General features: G+C 41.4%; 2 protein-coding genes across 5 annotated transcripts in view; both read right to left on the bottom strand.

Moving 5' to 3' along the window:
- The window catches only part of LOC307156367 (uncharacterized protein), a 1306365-nt gene that overhangs the window by 513539 nt on the left and 773594 nt on the right, over positions 1-19232 (bottom strand). The window lies entirely within an intron of this gene.
- Positions 1-19232, bottom strand: part of LOC307156201 (uncharacterized protein) — a 127642-nt gene that overhangs the window by 91522 nt on the left and 16888 nt on the right. Inside the window, exon 4 of one of the 3 annotated variants that reach the window (XM_079867446.1) lies at positions 1689-3073. In XM_079867446.1, coding sequence (XP_079723572.1) covers positions 3046-3073 — 28 coding nt within the window. In that variant the 3' untranslated portion in view covers positions 1689-3045. Of the gene's footprint in view, positions 1-1688; positions 3074-9084; positions 9458-19232 lie in introns of those variants that run through there. The other 2 variants (XM_079867447.1, XM_079867448.1) reach the window with 2 other exon arrangements.

Here is a 19232-nt window from a genome sequence, read left to right as displayed (position 1 = left end):
TGGGGTCTCAATGATCCTAAGAAAGGTGAGAAATCAGCCCAGAACTACACGGGAGGAGCTGGTCAATGACCTGAAAAGAGCTGGGACCACCGTTTCCAAGGTTACTGTTGGTAATACACTAAGACGTCATGGTTTGAAATCATGCATGGCACGGAAGGTTCCCCAGCTTAGACCAGCACATGTCAAGGCCCGTCTTAAGTTTGCCAATGACCATTTGGATGATCCAGAGGAGTCATGGGAGAAAGTCATGTGGTCAGATGAGACCAAAATAGAACTTTTTGGTCATAATTCCACTAAACGTGTTTGGAGGAAGAAGAATGATGAGTACCATCCCAAGAACACCATCCCTACTGTGAAGCATGGGGGTGGTAGCATCATGCTTTGGGGGTGTTTTTCTGCACATGGGACAGGGCGACTGCACTGTATTAAGGAGAGGATGACCGGGGCCATGTATTGCAAGATTTTGGGGAACAACCTCCTTCCCTCAGTTAGAGCATTGAAGATGGGTCGAGGCTGGGTCTTCCAACATGACAATGACCCGAAGCACACAGCCAGGATAACCAAGGAGTGGCTCTGTAAGAAGCATATCAAGGTTCTGGCGTGGCCTAGCCAGTCTCCAGACCTAAACCCAATAGAGAATCTTTGGAGGGAGTTAAAACTCCGTGTTTCTCAGCGACAGCCCAGAAACCTGACTGATCTAGAGAAGATCTGTGTGGAGGAGTGGGCCAAAATCCCTCCTGCAGTGTGTGCAAACCTGGTGAAAAACTACAGGAAACGTTTGAACTCTGTAATTACAAACAAAGGCTACTGTACCAAATATTAACATTGATTTTCTCAGGTGTTCAAATACTTATTTGCAGCTGTATCATACAAATAAATAGTTAAAAAATCATACATTGTGATTTCTGGATTTTTTTTTGTAGATTATGTCTCTCACAGTGGACATGCACTTACGATGACCATTTCAGACCCCTCCATGATTTCTAAGTGGGAGAACTTGCAAAATAGCAGGGTGTTCAAATACTTATTTTCCTCACTGTATCTATCTATCTATCTATCTATCTATCTATCTATCTATCTATCTATCTATCTATCTTCCTTTCTAAGTAATCTTTCTTTCTAACTAATCTTTCTTTCTCTTTCTTTCTAACTAATCTTTATTTCTATCTAATCTTTTTCTTTCTTTCTTTCTTTCTAACTATTTTTTCTTTCTTTCTTTCTTTCTTTCTTTGTAACTAATCTTTCTTTCTTTCTAACTAATCTATCTCTTTCTTTCTAACTAATCTATCTATCTTTCTAACTAATCTATCTATCTATCTATCTATCTTTCTAACTAATCTTTCTTTCTTTCTAACTAATCTATCTATCTATCTATCTATCTATCTATCTATCTATCTTTCTTTCTAACTAATCAATATTTCTTTCTTTCTAACTAATCTATCTTTCTTTTTCTTTTCTAACTAATATTTCTTTCTTTCTAAGTTATATTTCTTTCTTTCTAACTAATCTATCTTTCTTTCTAACTAATCTTTCTTTATTTCTTTTCTAACTAATCTTTCTATCTTACTTATCTTTCTTTCTAACTTTCCAAAGAATCTTTCTTTTTCTTTCTAACTAATCTTTCTTTCTTTCAAACTATTCTTTCTTTCTCTTTCTTTATAACTAATCTATGTCTAAGAGATTACCACTTACTGTAATCTCAGACTGTGTTTAAGTGGTTTCTCCACTGCATGGATCTTCATGTGTAGATTCAGGTGAGTTTTAAAGGAGAAACTCGTCCCACACTGATCACATGTGTGCGGCTTCTCTCCAGTGTGGATCCTCTCATGTGATCTCAGATTTGTTGACTGACTGAATCTCTTGTCACAGTGTGAACACTTGTAAGGTTTTTCTCCAGTGTGGATCCTCTCATGTGATCTCAGATTTGTTGACTGACTGAATCTCTTGTCACAGTGTGAACACTTGTAAGGTTTTTCTCCAGTGTGGATCCTCTCATGTGCTTTCAGAGATGATGAGTCACTGAATCTCTTTCCACATTGATCACATGTGAACGGCTTCTCGCCGGTGTGAACTCTCATGTGTACCTTCACGTCACTTTTTAAAGCAAAACTCTTTCCACACTGATTACACGTGTGCGGCTTCTCTCCGGTGTGGATCATCTCATGTGTTTTCAGATGTGCTGACCGACTGAATCTCTTGTCACAGTGTGAACACTTGTAAGGTTTTTCTCCAGTGTGAATTCTCTGGTGCTGTTTTAAACCGTCCGCTGTAATAAAAGTCTTCTCACACTCAAAGCACATATACTCTCTCACACCAGTGTGAATTTTATCATGTTTATGTAAATATTGCAGCAGTGAAAAACTCTTTCCACACACAGAACATGAATGCGGCTTCTCCTTCGTATGAACTGCCAGGTGTATCTTCAGGTCTGATGCCCTAGGAAATGTTTTGCCGCAGTGATCACATGAGAACGGCTTCTCTCCGGTGTGGATCATCATGTGAACATCAAGGGATGATAATTGACTGAAACTCTTTCCACACTGATCACATGTAAACGGCTTCTCTCCAGTGTGAATTCTCATGTGACGCTCAAGACTTGGTTTGCTTGTGAAACTCTTTCCACACTGAGTGCAGGTGAAAGATTTCTTGGCTCGTCTTTTCTTGAAAAATGTCTTTTTAGTCTTTGAGCGACTCAAAGGTTTTCCTCCAGGTTTGACATGATGTTCCTCCTTCACTTCACTCAGTTCTTCACTCTCCTCCACTTCACTCGGTTCTTCTCTCTCCTCCTTCACTTCACTCGGTTCTTCTCTCTCCTCCTTCACTTCACTCGGTTCTTCTCTCTCCTCCTTCACTTCACTCGGTTCTTCACTCTCCTCCTCCACTTCACTCGGTTCTTCTCTCTCCTCCTTCACTTCACTCGGTTCTTCAGTCTCCTCCTTCACTTCACTCAGTTCTTCTCTCTCCTCCTTCACTTCACTCAGTTCTTCACTCTCCTCCTTCATTTCACTCAGTTCTTCTCTCTCCTCCTCCACTTCAATCAGTTCTTCACTCTCCTCGCTCTCTTCCATCAGGTCTGACATGAAAGAAAAAATGTTATTTGTTATATGTTAAATTTATTTCTGTCATTTCACGGCCGTGGCAGCCTCTGTAGAAACTTCACAAGCATTGTAGATGCCTTTTTGTTACACATATTTAGCCAATGTATTGGATATAATGCATTGCATTCAATGTTGTTATTTATTTTGTTTGTAAAAGATGGCTTATATTGTTTTGGCATAGATGTACATTAATTGGTTATGTATGAATATGTGACTGTGCCAACCCATGTTGAGCTAGAGGACTCCTAGAACTTTAAATGAACTCAGCCATCTTAGTTGAGTTTACTGGAGTTCAAGGACATGAAGAGGTGGACCGCTTGCACCTGCCTGGAGACGGATCTGGGAAACTTTGGAGGAGTGTCAACCTAACTCCTGTTGTAAACACCAGGAGAATAAAAGACTGAGGAACTGATTGCCTCTTGGGATACTGATACGCCAGTGCCCCGACGCCTAGAAGCCCAGAGCTGGGGACAAGAAACCCCAAGCAGAAGATAAGAAGCCCAGAGCTTACGACACCTTTGATTCAAAACTTGATTATTGTATTGTATACTTAAACGATGAAGTTTTATTTGCCTTTATATTTTTGTTTATTATAAAAAGACAAGTAACCAATTAAAATAAATTTAATTGATTACAAAATCTGCCTACTGAGACTTAGATTTATGATGCTGGAAAACTTTTAATGAGAACATACCACAGGGGAGTCTTCTGACCAAATTGTAAGTACCTTTTGAATGCTTATGGTTTAGGTCAGATTTGACTTTCTTTACCTTACCTGAGAATAATAAATAAATAGGTAAAAGGTGTTAAGAGTAAAGTACACACTGTAAAACAATACATACACACACACACACACACACACACACATACATACATATACATATATATATATATATATATATATATGTGTGTGTGTGTGTGTGTGTATGTATGTACAGTGAGGAAAATAAGTATTTGAACACCCTGCTATTTTGCAAGTTCTCCCACTTGGAAATCATGGAGGGGTCTGAAATTATCATCGTAGGTGCATGTCCACTGTGAGAGACATAATCTACAAAAAAAAAAAATCCAGAAATCACAATATATGATTTTTTAACTATTTATTTGTATGATACAGCTGCAAATAAGTATTTGAACACCTGTCTATCAGCTAGAATTCTGACCCTCAAAGACCTGTTAGTCTGCCTTTAAAATATCCACCTCCACTCCATTTATTATCCTAAATTAGATGCACCTGTTTGAGGTCGTTAGCTGCATAAAGACACCTGTCCACGCCATACAATCAGTAAGAATCCAACTACTAACATGGCCAAGACCAAAGAGCTGTCCAAAGACACTAGAGACAAAATTGTACACTTCCACAAGGCTGGAAAGGGCTACGGGGAAATTGCCAAGCAGCTTGGTGAAAAAAGGTCCACTGTTGGAGCAATCATTAGAAAATGGAAGAAGCTAAACATGACTGTCAATCTCCCTCGGACTGGGGCTCCATGCAAGATCTCACCTCGTGGGGTCTCAATGATCCTAAGAAAGGTGAGAAATCAGCCCAGAACTACACGGGAGGAGCTGGTCAATGACCTGAAAAGAGCTGGGACCACCGTTTCCAAGGTTACTGTTGGTAATACACTAAGACGTCATGGTTTGAAATCATGCATGGCACGGAAGGTTCCCCTGCTTAAACCAGCACATGTCAAGGCCCGTCTTAAGTTTGCCAATGACCATTTGGATGATCCAGAGGAGTCATGGGAGAAAGTCATGTGGTCAGATGAGACCAAAATAGAACTTTTTGGTCATAATTCCACTAAACGTGTTTGGAGGAAGAAGAATGATGAGTACCATCCCAAGAACACCATCCCTACTGTGAAGCATGGGGGTGGTAGCATCATGCTTTGTGGGTGTTTTTCTGCACATGGGACAGGGCGACTGCACTGTATTAAGGAGAGGATGACCGGGGCCATGTATTGCGAGATTCTGGGGAACAACCTCCTTCCCTCAGTTAGAGCATTGAAGATGGGTCGAGGCTGGGTCTTACAACATGACAATGACCCGAAGCACACAGCCAGGATAACCAAGGAGTGGCTCTGTAAGAAGCATATCAAGGTTCTGGCGTGGCCTAGCCAGTCTCCAGACCTAAACCCAATAGAGAATCTTTGGAGGGAGCTCAAACTCCGTGTTTCTCAGCGACAGCCCAGAAACCTGACTGATCTAGAGAAGATCTGTGTGGAGGAGTGGGCCAAAATCCCTCCTCAGTGTGTGCAAACCTGGTGAAAAACTACAGGAAACGTCTGAACTCTGTAATTGCAAACAAAGGCTACTGTACCAAATATTAACATTGATTTTCTCAGGTGTTCAAATACTTATTTGCAGCTGTATCATACAAATAAATAGTCAAAAAATCATACATTGTGATTTCTGGATTTTTTTTTTTAGATTATGTCTCTCACAGTGGACATGCACTTACGATGACAATTTCAGACCCCTCCATGATTTCTAAGTGGGAGAACTTGCAAAATAGCAGGGTGTTCATTTTCCTCACTGTATATATATATTTATTAGGGGTGTAACAATATACGTATTCGTATTGAACCGTTCGGTACAAGGCTTTCGGTTCGGTTTTCGGTACACATTTTCAAACCGAACGGTTCGTTGGACCATTTTTCCTGCCGACCAAAATTTCGTTATTTCAAATGTAGGCGCGTTGCGCGTGGCAAGCGCGCTCATAAAGTAAGAGACGCCGGCGCGACCAAAACATTGGCCAACATCAAATGGCAAACGTAATGCAAGCGGAATGAAATTGAGCTACTCGTTATTGTGTGGTTGACGGACCGTTTATCAGTTTGGACCAAAGCAGCGCGAGCCGATCTTGATCAAGCGACACTGTTACTACACAGCGCTAAGAGATCCAGTAAAGAAATCATTTTAATTCGCCACAGAAGTAATAACATCGCTGCGAGATCTAGTGAGAAACATTCACATTCCTCCGTTATTAACGGATCAAACAGTGCTGACGTGGAAACCAGGAAGAAACATTGTGCCATGAATGAACTATCCAGTGTCCACAGATCAGCAACATTCACCATGGATTTACTGTAGTAACACTAACTGCAACCATGGAAGTTTGGCAGGAATAGTAGGCTATAATGCCTTCAAGTAACATTACGTCGGTTTTATTTTGACATTATGAATACAATTGCTGCCCTCAAATGTTAATCTGAACTAAAATAAACCTGTTTATAACTACTACAATATTACATTTAATTTTTTCCAAGGAGCTGTTTTGTTTTATATGCTCCTAAGAAGAGTCAATTATAGCTCCAGAATTGCTTGAAGTAAACAAATATCATACTTTATGATGTTAGTTTTAATTAAAAAAAAAATTAAATCAAGGACATTTCTCTGGCATTTCTTTCTTTTTGCTGTAGGCCTATTGAAAACGTACCGAACCGAACCGTGACACAAGTGTATCGTATCGAACCGAACCGTGAATTTTGTGAACCGTTACGCCGGTTTCACACTGCACGCGTTAGCAGAACGTAAGCAGCGCAGGAGCAGTGCGTATGGTGAGCAGGAGCAGGAGCGTTTTGCTTTCACACTGGCAGCGTTTGTCACGCGCGGCTGAACCGCTGCTTGCGTACAGACAGAGTACTCTATAATGGATAAGTTGGCATTGCTTTATTTCATTTTCAAATACATTTAAGAGAAAAGACTTGTCAAGAAGCTTATTTTATTAATTTTATTTATATAACTTTTGATTCATCTTTGTTTTTATTGTTCTGGCAACAAGTTTGTTTTTGGACATTTGTTTTCTTTTTAAATTACTGTTGGTCATCTGATTGAAGACACGGTGGTGTGTGTTTCAGTGCAGAAGGCCTTTACTACAGAAGATGAACTGAAGACCACCAGAAAATACACACTGGAGAAGAAGGCCATAGCACTTTTAAGAGAGATGTGAATCTGATATTAATTTTAACTCGTTCTTCATTGTTTTTCATTAGAACATCTAGTTTCTCTTCCATTTCTACTCTTCCATGCAAACGCAAGATATACTTTCATATATCTTTGAAACTGGACACTTTTCTTCTCTTCTTCTCTTGAGATGCTTCGGCTCTTATAAGTCAGTAAAGAGAGAGAGAGAGATCTGTCTCATTCACTTTTACTTAATGTTTGTATTTGCTATGTAATTATTGATTAAACTCTTTACTCATTTTATCAACATCTCATTGTTATTGTCCATTTTCTTATTTTCTGCTGATTCTGCTTGAATTAGTTATTTTAGTTCTGAAAGTCATGAAGTATCCTGATATGATTGCTTTTTGAGCTTTCCATGTTTTCATTTTCTAAATAGAGCTTATAAATGCCTAATAAATTATATTTCACCGCACACATGACTGACATTGAATGAGATTGCTGTCTACATTATTAAAGGTTTCACCCTTGATATCCAGTATCATGTTTGAGACTATATCAGAAGATGAGAAAACCGCATTAGATAGTCCATTAACAGTAGAAGATCTTAGTGAAGCTATAGGGGATATCAATAAAGCGCAGGGCTAGATGGGATTCCAGTAGAATTCTACAAAATATTTAAGACAGCTTATAAGACCATTACTTGACATGTATGAGGAATCATTTATTACTGAAGGCTTCCAGATTCATTAAGACTAGCTATAATAACTATAATATTAAAACCAAATAACCCCCCAACTGAATGCTCATCATACAGACCAATTAGTTTAGTGGGATGTGATACAAAAATACTTTGTAAAGCACTTAATTAGACAAATATGTTCCCCAAAAATGTGGCTGCAATCAGTTATAACAACTTAAAATTTGTTGAGATAACTTAAATATCCAACTTAACTAAACTAAACTAAAGTTAACTAAGCTTAATATTTTAAGTCAAGCATGGATTATCGACTGCTGGCGGTAGATCCTTTTCCTATTTAGCACCAAAACTTTAGAACAGTCTTCCTAACATTGTCCGGGAAGCAGACACACACTGCCAGTTCAAATCTAGACTAAAAACACATCTCTTTGGCCCAGCATACACATACTGTAATGTTGTATGAATCATGTATGTTGATTATGGTCAGAAAAATCTAGAGAAAGGGTTGGAAATTTCAGTCTGTGTGGAAAAGTGTAAGATTGAAAATAAAGATATTTGAAAATGAACAAAAACATTTGCTTTTACTGTTTCAACCCCCCTCTTTCTTACCCCAATAACCATTTGCAATTCCTATAGGCAGAGGTATAAGTGAAGTAATCACAGTGCTCAAGGCCTGTAGGCCGAAATGTGTGTACATCGGGGGTCTACGAACTGTCACACCTTCAGTACAATGAGGAAAATTGTAATTATCTGATTGGTCAGTTTGAATGTCTCACATTTGGGTTACAGTCACATGGTCAAGGAAGGAATCAAAGTTGCTCTGGCCCTTTTTATTCTCTGGCTCTCTTTCTTGGGGAACTCTATCTTTGGCTCCTCTTTTCTTTGTCTCTTACTTTACACTCTCCCTCTCTTTCTATCTCTCAGGTAACATTTTACATATATGCTGGGTACAATTAATGGTAGAAGTTATCATCATCTCATCTATTTTGTAACTATTTTAAGTGTAACCATAACCATATATTGTCATTAAACCCTTTCAATTACAAATAATGTGCAAACTAGTTTTGATTTGGTATTGATTTTGAAGGGCTACCTATTGCAATACAATATCGTCTCACTATAGCAACGCTCCCACATATTTAGCTATTGTAACTTATTTACGTCTTTGGTAGAAGTGGGTGGTAATTAAATAATGTAAATGTTTCTTTAGTCATTCAGCAGTCCTACAGCCTGAACCCTAATCCACCTTTACAACAGTAGGGCATTTTGAAAAATGCGTAGGAAGTTGGAACCCTGTTTTTCCTTGCTGTCTTTTCATTCAATGACTGCTGTGGAGATTCTTTGTATTAAAGATCATGAAAGAACAAACGTTGATTAAATAATCAGTTCACAAACTATATATTTTTTTTTATTGAACGATCTTTTAATATTAGTCCAATATTACAATAAAATAATAAATTCAAGTGTAATTATGGCTTTCCTTTTTTATACTAATACAAAACATTACCAGTGAATTAAATTTATAAAACAGCAACATATCACAAAAAATTCAGAGCAAAGATGTATCATTAAACTGCTGTACTTTTAACTAGTTCATTTAATCATTCTCAGAGGTTTTTTAGGTGCTTTAATTTTTTTCTTTTAGACAGGAGACGTTGAACTTGAATGTGCTTCCCATTAAACCAGGCCCAAGGCCATGGGTCGCCTGGTCAAATGTCTGCCAGTTCTTCCTTAAATACTCGAAGTGTAGGTCTTCCTGCAAATTAAATACATAAAGATTTGTTTCAATGCACACTGATAGTCATAAAAAAAAAGTAAAATGTATTTCAACTGCAGGCTTCAGTTTTGGATATTAAAAAAATGAATATGCTCATTTTCATATATTTCCAGGACTTAAACTTGGTGCCAGGAACATTAATGAAACCTTATTGTAAAGCTTTAAAATGCTTTCTCAATGGATCTGCCAGCTCTGTGTAGTAATGTTGTTGCGTGCTGCGAGAGCAGGGGTGCCGTGTAAAAACTCCATCAAACATTTAAAAATTGCTAAAATGTGTAAGAATTTTCGTATTTTCGTTTAAGGATCGTCGGAAGTCTCTAATAACAACCAATAATGCGCACAAATTTATAATAAAAATGCAAATCATACGTTTCCGGCGTTGAATTGCGAAGGTTGCGCTTGCGCGTGATTTTATTCCCGTGCCTCATTCCCAGTGCGTCCACATAAAGCTGCCTATTTTTCATTGTTGCGCTTACGGTCAAATACATACGGAAACATTGTCACAACGTCCGTCTTGCCGCTTATTCACATAAACACATCGGTTATGTCTGTGCTGCTGTCAACGGTGGTGCGTGCGATTAATGTTTTTGCTTTTAAACCATGCAAGCGGTGAAAATACAAAAGAGAATGCGCTGTCTGTGATGCTGACACACGACGCACAGAACGATGCGCGCCAGAATCGACTTCTCTTTCGCTCCCTCATGAGAGCAGTCTTAAATTAGTTAAATAGTCTTAAATTAACGTTAAGAGAAAATGGGACACGTTTGGGATCCACATGTGGATGCAGCAGTGACATCAGAATCAAATAACACTTCATTCATAAAAAGATGCCATTAAACAATTATTTGAAATATACTGTCTTTATGTTGTTTCTACATTAATTTGGAGATTAACTGTGAAATTATTACATAAAATATATTAAAAACAAGCTATCTTGTGCAATTATAACAAAACTATCCCAATATAAAAACACAAATACACTGAGTGAGCAAACATTTAGGTGAGATTTGCAATGGTAATTGAGCAATGTTTATACACTCACCTAAAGGATTATTAGGAACACCTGTTAAATTTCTCATTAATGCAATTATCTAATCAACCAATCACATGGCAGTTGCTTCAATGCATTTAGGGGTGTGGTCCTGGTCAAGACAATCTCCTGAACTCCAAACTGAATGTCAGAATGGGAAAGAAAGGTGATTTAAGCAATTTGGCATGGTTGTTGGTGCCAGACGGGCCGGTCTGAGTATTTCACAATCTGCTCAGTTACTGGGATTTTCACGCACAACCATTTCTAGGGTTTACAAAGAATGGTGTGAAAAGGGAAAAACATCCAGTATGCGGCAGTCCTGTGGGCGAAAATGCCTTGTTGATGCTAGAGGTCAGAGGAGAATGGGCCGACTGATTCAAGCTGATAGAAGAGCAACTTTGACTGAAATAACCACTCATTACAACCGAGGTATGCAGCAAAGCATACCTCCTACTTTCACTCACTCCTACGAGTCTACATCCCTACCAGAAGCCTACGATCGGTCAACGAGCGACGCCTCGTGGTTCCATCACAGAAAGCCACAAAATCACTTTCCAGAACATTCTCATTCACAGTTCCATGCTGGTGGAACGCTCTCCCCACCCTCATCCGGAACGCAGAATCCCTGACAACATTCAAAAGACAGCTGAAAACCAATCTATTCCGTGAACACTTAACCTCTTAATAAAAAAAAAAAAAAAAAAAAAAAAAAATCCTTTCCCTTTGAAACCTCACTTATCTGGCTTATGCTACTCTGAATAATGCCTGAACTTCGTATTTTGAGCACTCCTTGCGTTGTTGTTGTTTTTGCCTCTTCATGATGACTCGCTTAATTTAGTCCTAATTTGTAAGTCGCTTTGGATAAAAGCGTCTGCTAAATGACTAAATGTAAATGTAAAGCATTTGTGAAGCCACAACACGCACAACCTTGAGGCGGATGGGCTACAACAGCAGAAGAACCCACCGGGTACCACTCATCTCCACTACAAATAGGAAAAAGAGGCTACAATTTGCACGAGCTCACCAAAATTGGACAGTTGAAGACTGGAAAAATGTTGCCTGGTCTGATGAGTCTCGATTTCTGTTGAGACATTCAGATGGTAGAGTCAGAATTTGGCGTAAACAGAATGAGAACATGGATCCATCATGCCTTGCTACCACTGTGCAGGCTGGTGGTGGTGGTGTAATGGTGTGGGGGATGTTTTCTTGGCACACTTTAGGCCCCTTAGTGCCAATTGTGCATCGTTTAAATGCCACGGCCTACCTGAGCATTGTTTCTGACCATGTCCATCCCTTTATGACCACCATGTACCCATCCTCTGATGGCTACTTCCAGCAGGATAATGCACCATGTCACAAAGCTCGAATCATTTCAAATTGGTTTCTTGAACATGACAATGAGTTCACTGTACTAAAATGTAGGGCTGTAGTCAACAAAAGAAATGCTTAGTCGACCAAAGTCCTGTCCTGCGCAACGATCAGTCGACAAAAAAAAAAAAAAAAAAAAGACGTGATGTTTTGCATTTTGATTGAACATTTATTAAACAATTGTCATAAAGCATTTATAAAACAACAACGAAAAAACATCAATAATACATAAAACTATAATAATAATACAATTCTTTGAAAATTAAGTGATTTTTTTTAACTGCAAAGTGAGGAGCTCTGTCCTAGGTCTATATAGTGACAGTCACAATCGCGCACCTGACCACACCACACGCTACAACAAATATAACTGCTAAAACTGCCAAATAATGAAAAATCCTAACAAAAGCTCTCGTTTATACAGGCTGTATATTCTTCTTTACTTTCAAAGCTATGGGTTAACTTTTGTCCAGCCGATCTAGGCGTTTTTAAAAAAACACACAAAAAACCCAAATAGCCTAAAAAACAATCCTAATAATAATAGGCTGTATAGAAGGAAAGGCTATAGGTTTATTTTCGTTTTGTTTTGTAATAAATAAGAAGCAAATAACAGACAATAAAATCGGGCGCCCGCGCTGTCACTGCACGTTAACTGGAGCGCATCTCATCCTAACTTAACGAAACTCAGTTTATGCCTCACACAGACATGAGAAATACATCAAATACACAAAGCTTGAAATGTCTTTAAATGAAATAATTCAAAAATAAAAAAGAAATAGGCTACTCTCTGATTTTGTAATCCATTATGTTCATTCCTCTCTATAGGCGCGTTCACTACGGAGATGGCGATCGTCAACTTCATCTTTGCAGCTGACACTGTCAGAAAACACTAGTTTATTAATAAAAATCAATGCACGCGTCACAGGATTTACAAGTGCACATCTTGCTTGTTGCACGCACACATATGTCGAAATAACGAGATATTATGTTGAAATAACATTATTATTCAGATCAGGGGGGCGACCCCTCCTTGAACTGCCACCTTAAAGGGTCATGAAACCCTAAACCAAATTTTCTGAGATTTTAACAGAGGTATGTGTGTTGAACACCATTGAAGACAATGTTAGCATCTGTTAGATTTAACCCTCTGAGGTCGACAAACGCGCCGGCGCGTTTTGCTGCATTTTCTCCACATTGTAGCACTATAAACTTAAATTTCTCCGTCATTTATGGTCATACAGAAAAAAGAAATATAAAAAAAGAATCTGTGGTATTTCTACTTTTGTATGTGTCCACTTCCAATCAAATCAAAACATTGTGCTTTTGTAAAATAAAGAAAATAAACAGGGTGTGCGTTCTGCCTCTCCGTCGCGGTGAACTTTTTTTTCTTGAGCACGTCTATAAACTGAAACAAAACTCAGCGAATATTTGTCACACATTTATGAGCCATACACCTTTATAAACATTTAAGTGTGTACTTTTAAATGATCGGATTCAAAACGAAAACAAATATTCTCTGTTTAAGTAATTTGTATAAAACCAACAAGATGTCCAGCTTCTCAAACGCTTCCTAATTATTTTTTAATTTACCACGCCCACTCGCGCAAAAGATATTCACATGCAAATCTCCACATGGAACGCGATCGCCCTCATTACCTCAACAACAAAACACTTCACTTCACTTTTCGTCGAGTTTGAAAGAGTGCCTGAGCTTAGATTGGATTTACATCAGAAGAAGAAGAACGATATTTGAAGACAAGAAAGATAAGGTAAGATTACATATTAGTTTGCTATTGTTGCATAAATTTCACAATGCAGTTGAACTGTTGCTAGATATATGGTGAATATTATAATATTTAGACCCGTGTTTACTGTTACTGTGTTTGTGGATATCTGCTCAAACGTAGATATGTATATGGTAGGCCTAACCATAATGTTTTATATTTGAGCGCGATCGCGTTTGAATGTATCATATTTTTGATCGCGATCGCGTTTGAATGTATCATATTTTGGAAAAGCAAAACGCTCCAAACGGCTTCATGTTTTTACTATTATCTCATTTCATATCATCATAACGAATGGAAACATTTGAAGTAACATGATAATCAATATATTTTTCTCTAGCTTAGTTGTTACTGAAATCTTTTTGAAAATATATATAGGCTGCTATATTGTTATTATTTTATGCAGCACTGCGCATAGCCTATACCTACAAGGCACAACAAAACTGTTGTTCATTATATAATATATTGTTGGAAACATTTGTGTGAGTGTGTGTATTCTGTGAATTTTAAAAAGCAATTTTAACAAGAAAAATCTAAAATGTATTCCCAAAATCGTGCAGGCCTTTCTCTTGATATCAGTATGTTAAATTTTTTTTTTTTTTTTTTTTCAGGGCCCAGATGCCACTGAGTCCTGCTGACTTCAACATTCACAGTACATGTCTCTGTACATGAACATGGTAAAGTGAAAATCAAACACCTTAGAAAATGAAAGGTATGTACAATGTTTTTAGGAATGGCACAAAGGTCTCTTTCTTCAATAAGTGCTTTTTTGTTGTGTATCTTTGGATTATGTTGTGTTGTAAATAAATCCAAACAATTTTAAAAGCCATTCTTTTTTAAATCTCCTCATTCTTTGTGCAAGGGTGGTCAGAATGATGGGCCCTGATAAGCTCCTAATAGGGCCATTAGGGAGGTTCTTTGTCTTTCTCAGGTGTGGAAAGCTTTCATATTAATGAGATGATCCGCCCCTTCGCATATTGCTTTCTAACACAAAACACGTCGTAAATTTTTTAAATCAATATATTGTCTTCTCTGAATGAGCAGTCAGGGTGATTCTCACATAGTTTTAGAGCAAATATTCTAGGCTACGTCATACAATTTTCAAAAGTCTTGTGAAGAAATAATCAGTAGGGGTTTCATGACCTTATTTCAGTGAGAATTTATTTTTGTATTTTCACAAACCACGCATAAATGTCATTATCTCAAAACTACAAACTTTTACATACATGCTGCTGATATATTATTGTAGCAGAGTTTGTGCTGAATACAGTGTAATTAGACTTTAGCCATGAAAATGTCACAAGTAACAGAAATAAGCACAAATGTCAGAGCATGTCAGAACACCTCCAGGGCCCAGAAAACAGCTCAGACCCCAGAGGGTTAATAGTAGGGGGAAAATGGTTAAATTTTAGTTTTTTTCCGCTATTTTCGTCTTCCGGGTTTAAAATCATCATCGTGTCCACGTCACAGGTAGTGACGTGGCAGAGCACTATAGTACTTTGATGACTCATCGGTGTCTCATAATTATTTATGTACTGAGTTTTCTTATCCAATGAGAAGACACTTTCTCTTAATTATTCATGACACTGCGTGGAACTTTCCAATGACAGACATGTCAAACTGTGATATCGCGTAGTAGATGAGAGAGGCAATGATGGGACGCGCATTTGTTTTCGTGGTGCAAAAGTTCCAGCGCGTCTTTCCCCGCGATGCTGCCCGGGCTAGACTCTGACTGCGGGCCCATCAACCACGGACACATCTATGTGTGTGTAGCAACCATTCAACTGGAGAATGGTGAACTTGTACACCAATGCAGGTTTCGTCTTGCGAGTGATGCGGTCGCGAGGACTTTTCTATCGCTTCAGAGGTGTGTGTGTGTGTGTGTGTTTGTGTGTCTAAAATGTAACCCTGACCGTTTTACTTGCCTTTTGTTAAATAATCACTCGTTATTAAAATGTATATATTTCGATAATACCTCAATTGTATGGAACGTATGCTTTGTGCAAACTTCTATGTCACTGTCTCTCTTTATTATGTGGGTTCAGGGGGCGCGTAGGCTAGGCTATGTACGGAACGTATTGTTTTTTTTAAGCGGAAAATGTATTACTTTCAAAAATATGCATTTATAGTGTGTATATAAACAAATATATATATTTTATAATGACATAATTATACATATACATGTACATTTATATGTTTAAATACAATTATGATTACTGTAGTAGGCTAATATGTAGCAGGGCATTCAGTTACTTTTGAAAGGACAAAAACAAGGTGTCCGTGTATTTCATTAGACTTTAACTTTGCCAGCTATAAAGAAAATCTAGCATTTCCTCATGTTTTACCACTGATTTTTAGTGACAGTCGATATGCATGGGCCACTGGCGATGACAGTTTCCCCCTTCCCCTCTCCCCTGCCGTGCCATACCACACCCACTCTCCCCTCCCTCCTTCTCACAGCCACCACGCCCATTTAAGTTGCATTTTTCAAAAAGATTGTGAGCTAGACTTGAGCTGAAAGAGGGGGGTTTCATGACCCTTTAACGTGGTGGAGGGGTTTGAGCACCCGAATGACCCTAGGAGCTATGTTGTCCGGGGCTATATGCCCCTGGTAGGGTCTCCCAAGGCAAACAAGTCCTAGGCGACGGGTCAGACTAAGAGCGGTTCAAAACCCCCTTATGAGAAAAATTAAATCGAGGACCGTGACGTCGCCCGGTATGGCGCAGCCGGGGCCCCACCCTGGAGCCAGGCCCGGGGTTGGGGCTCGTATGCGAGCGCCTGGTGGCCGGGCCTCCCCCCAAGGGGTCCGGCCGGGCTCAGCCCGAAGGAGCGACGTGGGGCCGCCTTCCCGTGGGCTCACCACCTGCAGGAGGGACCGTAAGGGGCCGGTGCTGAGAGGATTGGGCGGCAGTCAAAGGCGGGGGCCTCGGGACGTGGAACGTCACCTCGCTGGCGGGGAAGGAGCCTGAGCTTGTGCGTGAGGTTGAGAGGTTCCGACTTGAGATAGTCGGGATCATCTCCACGCACGGCTTGGGCTCTGGAACCACACTCCTTGAGAGAGGATGGACTCTTCACCACTCTGGAGTTGCCCATGGTGAGAGGCGGCGGGCTGTGCTAGTTACAGTTTGTCCATAACGAACACCATGTTCAAGCATAAGGGTGTCCACCAGTGCACGTGGCACCAGGACACCCTAGGTCGTAGGTCGATGATCGACTTTGTGGTCGTTTCATCTGACCTGCGGCCGTATGTCTTGGACACTCGGGTGAAGAGAGGGGCAGAGCTGTCAACTGATCACCACCTGGTGTTGAGTTGGATCCGATGGCGGGGGAGGAAGCTGGACAGGCTCGGCAGACCCAAGCGTATTGTGAGGGTCTGCTGGGAACGTTTGGCCGAGTCTCCTGTCAGAGAGATCTTCAACTCCCACCTCCGGCGGAGCTTCGACCGGATCCCGAGGGAGGCTGGAGATATTGAGTCCGAGTGGACCATGTTCTCCACCTCCATTGTCGAAGCGGCCGCTCAGAGCTGTGGCCGTAAGGTCTCTGGTGCCTGTCGAGGCGGCAATCCCCGAACCCGGTGGTGGACACCGGAAGTAAGGGATGCCGTCAAGCTGAAGAAGGAGTCCTATCGGGCCTGGTTGGCTTGCGGGACTCCTGAGGCAGCTGACGGGTACCGGCAGGCCAAGCGAACTGCAGCCCGGGTGGTTGTGGAGGCAAAAACTCGGGCCTGGGAGGAGTTCGGTGAGGCCATGGAGAAGGACTATCGGCTGGCCTCGAAGAGATTCTGGCAAACCGTCCGGCGCCTCAGGAGGGGGAAGCAGTGCCCTACCAACGCTGTCTACAGTAGAGGTGGGGAGCTGTTGACCTCAACTGGGGATGTTGTTGGACGGTGGAAGGAATACTTCGAGGATCTCCTCAATCCGACCGTCACGTCTTCCATTGAGGAAGTAGAGGCTGAGGGCTCAGAGGTGGACTCGTCCATCACCCAAGCTGAAGTCACCGAGGTAGTCAAGAAACTCTTTGGTGGCAAGGCACCGGGGGTGGATGAGATCCGCCCTGAGTACCTCAAGTCTCTGGATGTTGTGGGGCTGTCTTGGCTGACACGCCTCTGCAGCATCGCGTGGCGGTCGGGGACAGTGCCTCTGGGATGGCAGACCGGGGTGGTAGTCCCTCTTTTTAAGAAGGGGGACCGGAGGGTGTGTTCCAACTACAGGGGGATCACACTTCTCAGCCACCCTGGGAAAGTCTATGACAGGGTACTGGAGAGGAGAATACGGCCGATAGTAGAACCTCGAATTCAGGAGGAACTGTGTGGTTTTCGTCCAGGCCGTGGAACACTGGACCAGCTCTATACCCTCTACAGGGTGCTGGAGGGTTCATGGGAGTTTGCCCAACCAGTCCACATGTGCTTTGTGGATTTGGAGAAGGCATTCAACTGTGTCCCTCGCGGCGGCCTGTGGAGGGTGCTCCGGGAGTATGGGGTCCGGGGTCCTTTACTAAGGGCTGTCCGGTCCCTGTACGACCGAAGCAGGAGCTTGGTTCGCATTGCCGGCAGTAAGTCAGATTTGTTCCCGGTGCATGTTGGACTCTGTCGCCGGTTCTGTTCATAATTTTTATGGACAGAATTTCTAGGCGCAGCCAGGGGCCGGAGGGTGTCAGGTTTGGTGACAACACGATTTCATCTCTGCTCTTTACGGATGATGTTGTCATGCTGGCTTCATCAGGCCGGGACCTTCAGCATGCACTGGGACGGTTTGCAGCCGAGTGTGAAGCGGCTGGGATGAGAATCAGCACCTCCAAATCCGAGGCCATGGTCCTCAGTCGGAAAAGGGTGGCAAGCTCACTTCAGGTTGGTGGAGAGTTCCTGCCTCAAGTGGAGGAGTTTAAGTATCTTGGGGTTTTGTTCACGAGTGAGGGAAGGATGGAACGGGAGATTGACAGACAGATCGGTGCAGCTTCTGCAGTAATGCGGTCGATGTACCGGTCTGTCGTGGTGAAGAAAGAGCTGAGCCGGAAGGCGAAGCTCTCGATTTACCAGTCAATCTACGTTCCTACTCTCACCTATGGTCATGAGCTTTGGGTCATGACCGAAAGGACAAGATCCCGGATACAGGCGGCCGAAATGAGCTTTCTCCGCACGGTGGCTGGGCGATCCCTTAGAGATAGGGTGAGAAGCTTGGTCACTCGGGAGGAGCTCAGAGTAGAGCCGCTGCTCCTCCACATCGAGAGGGGTCAGCTGAGGTGGCTCGGGCATCTGTTCCGGATGCCTCCTGGACGCCTTCCCGGGAAGGTGTTCCGGGCGCGTCCCACTGGGCGGAGACCCCGGGGAAGACCTAGGACACGCTGGAGAGACTATGTCTCCCAGCTGGCCTGGGAACGCCTCGGTGTCCCCCCGGAAGAGCTGGAGGAAGTGTCTAGGGAGAGGGAAGTCTGGGCATCTCTGCTTAGACTGCTGCCCCCGCAACCCGGCCCCGGATGAGCGGAGGAAGATGGATGGATGGATGGATGGAACATTATTATTAATAATAGCTTACATCTTTTAAAATATTTGATTGAATGCTGAATGTTGCGCTTGTTC

Source organism: Squalius cephalus, assembly GCF_949319135.1.
Source record: "Squalius cephalus genome assembly, chromosome: 1".
Taxonomy (NCBI): domain Eukaryota; kingdom Metazoa; phylum Chordata; class Actinopteri; order Cypriniformes; family Leuciscidae; genus Squalius; species Squalius cephalus.
The sequence above is the reverse complement of the archived record's forward strand: the minus strand, read 5'-3'. Positions and strand labels throughout refer to the sequence as shown.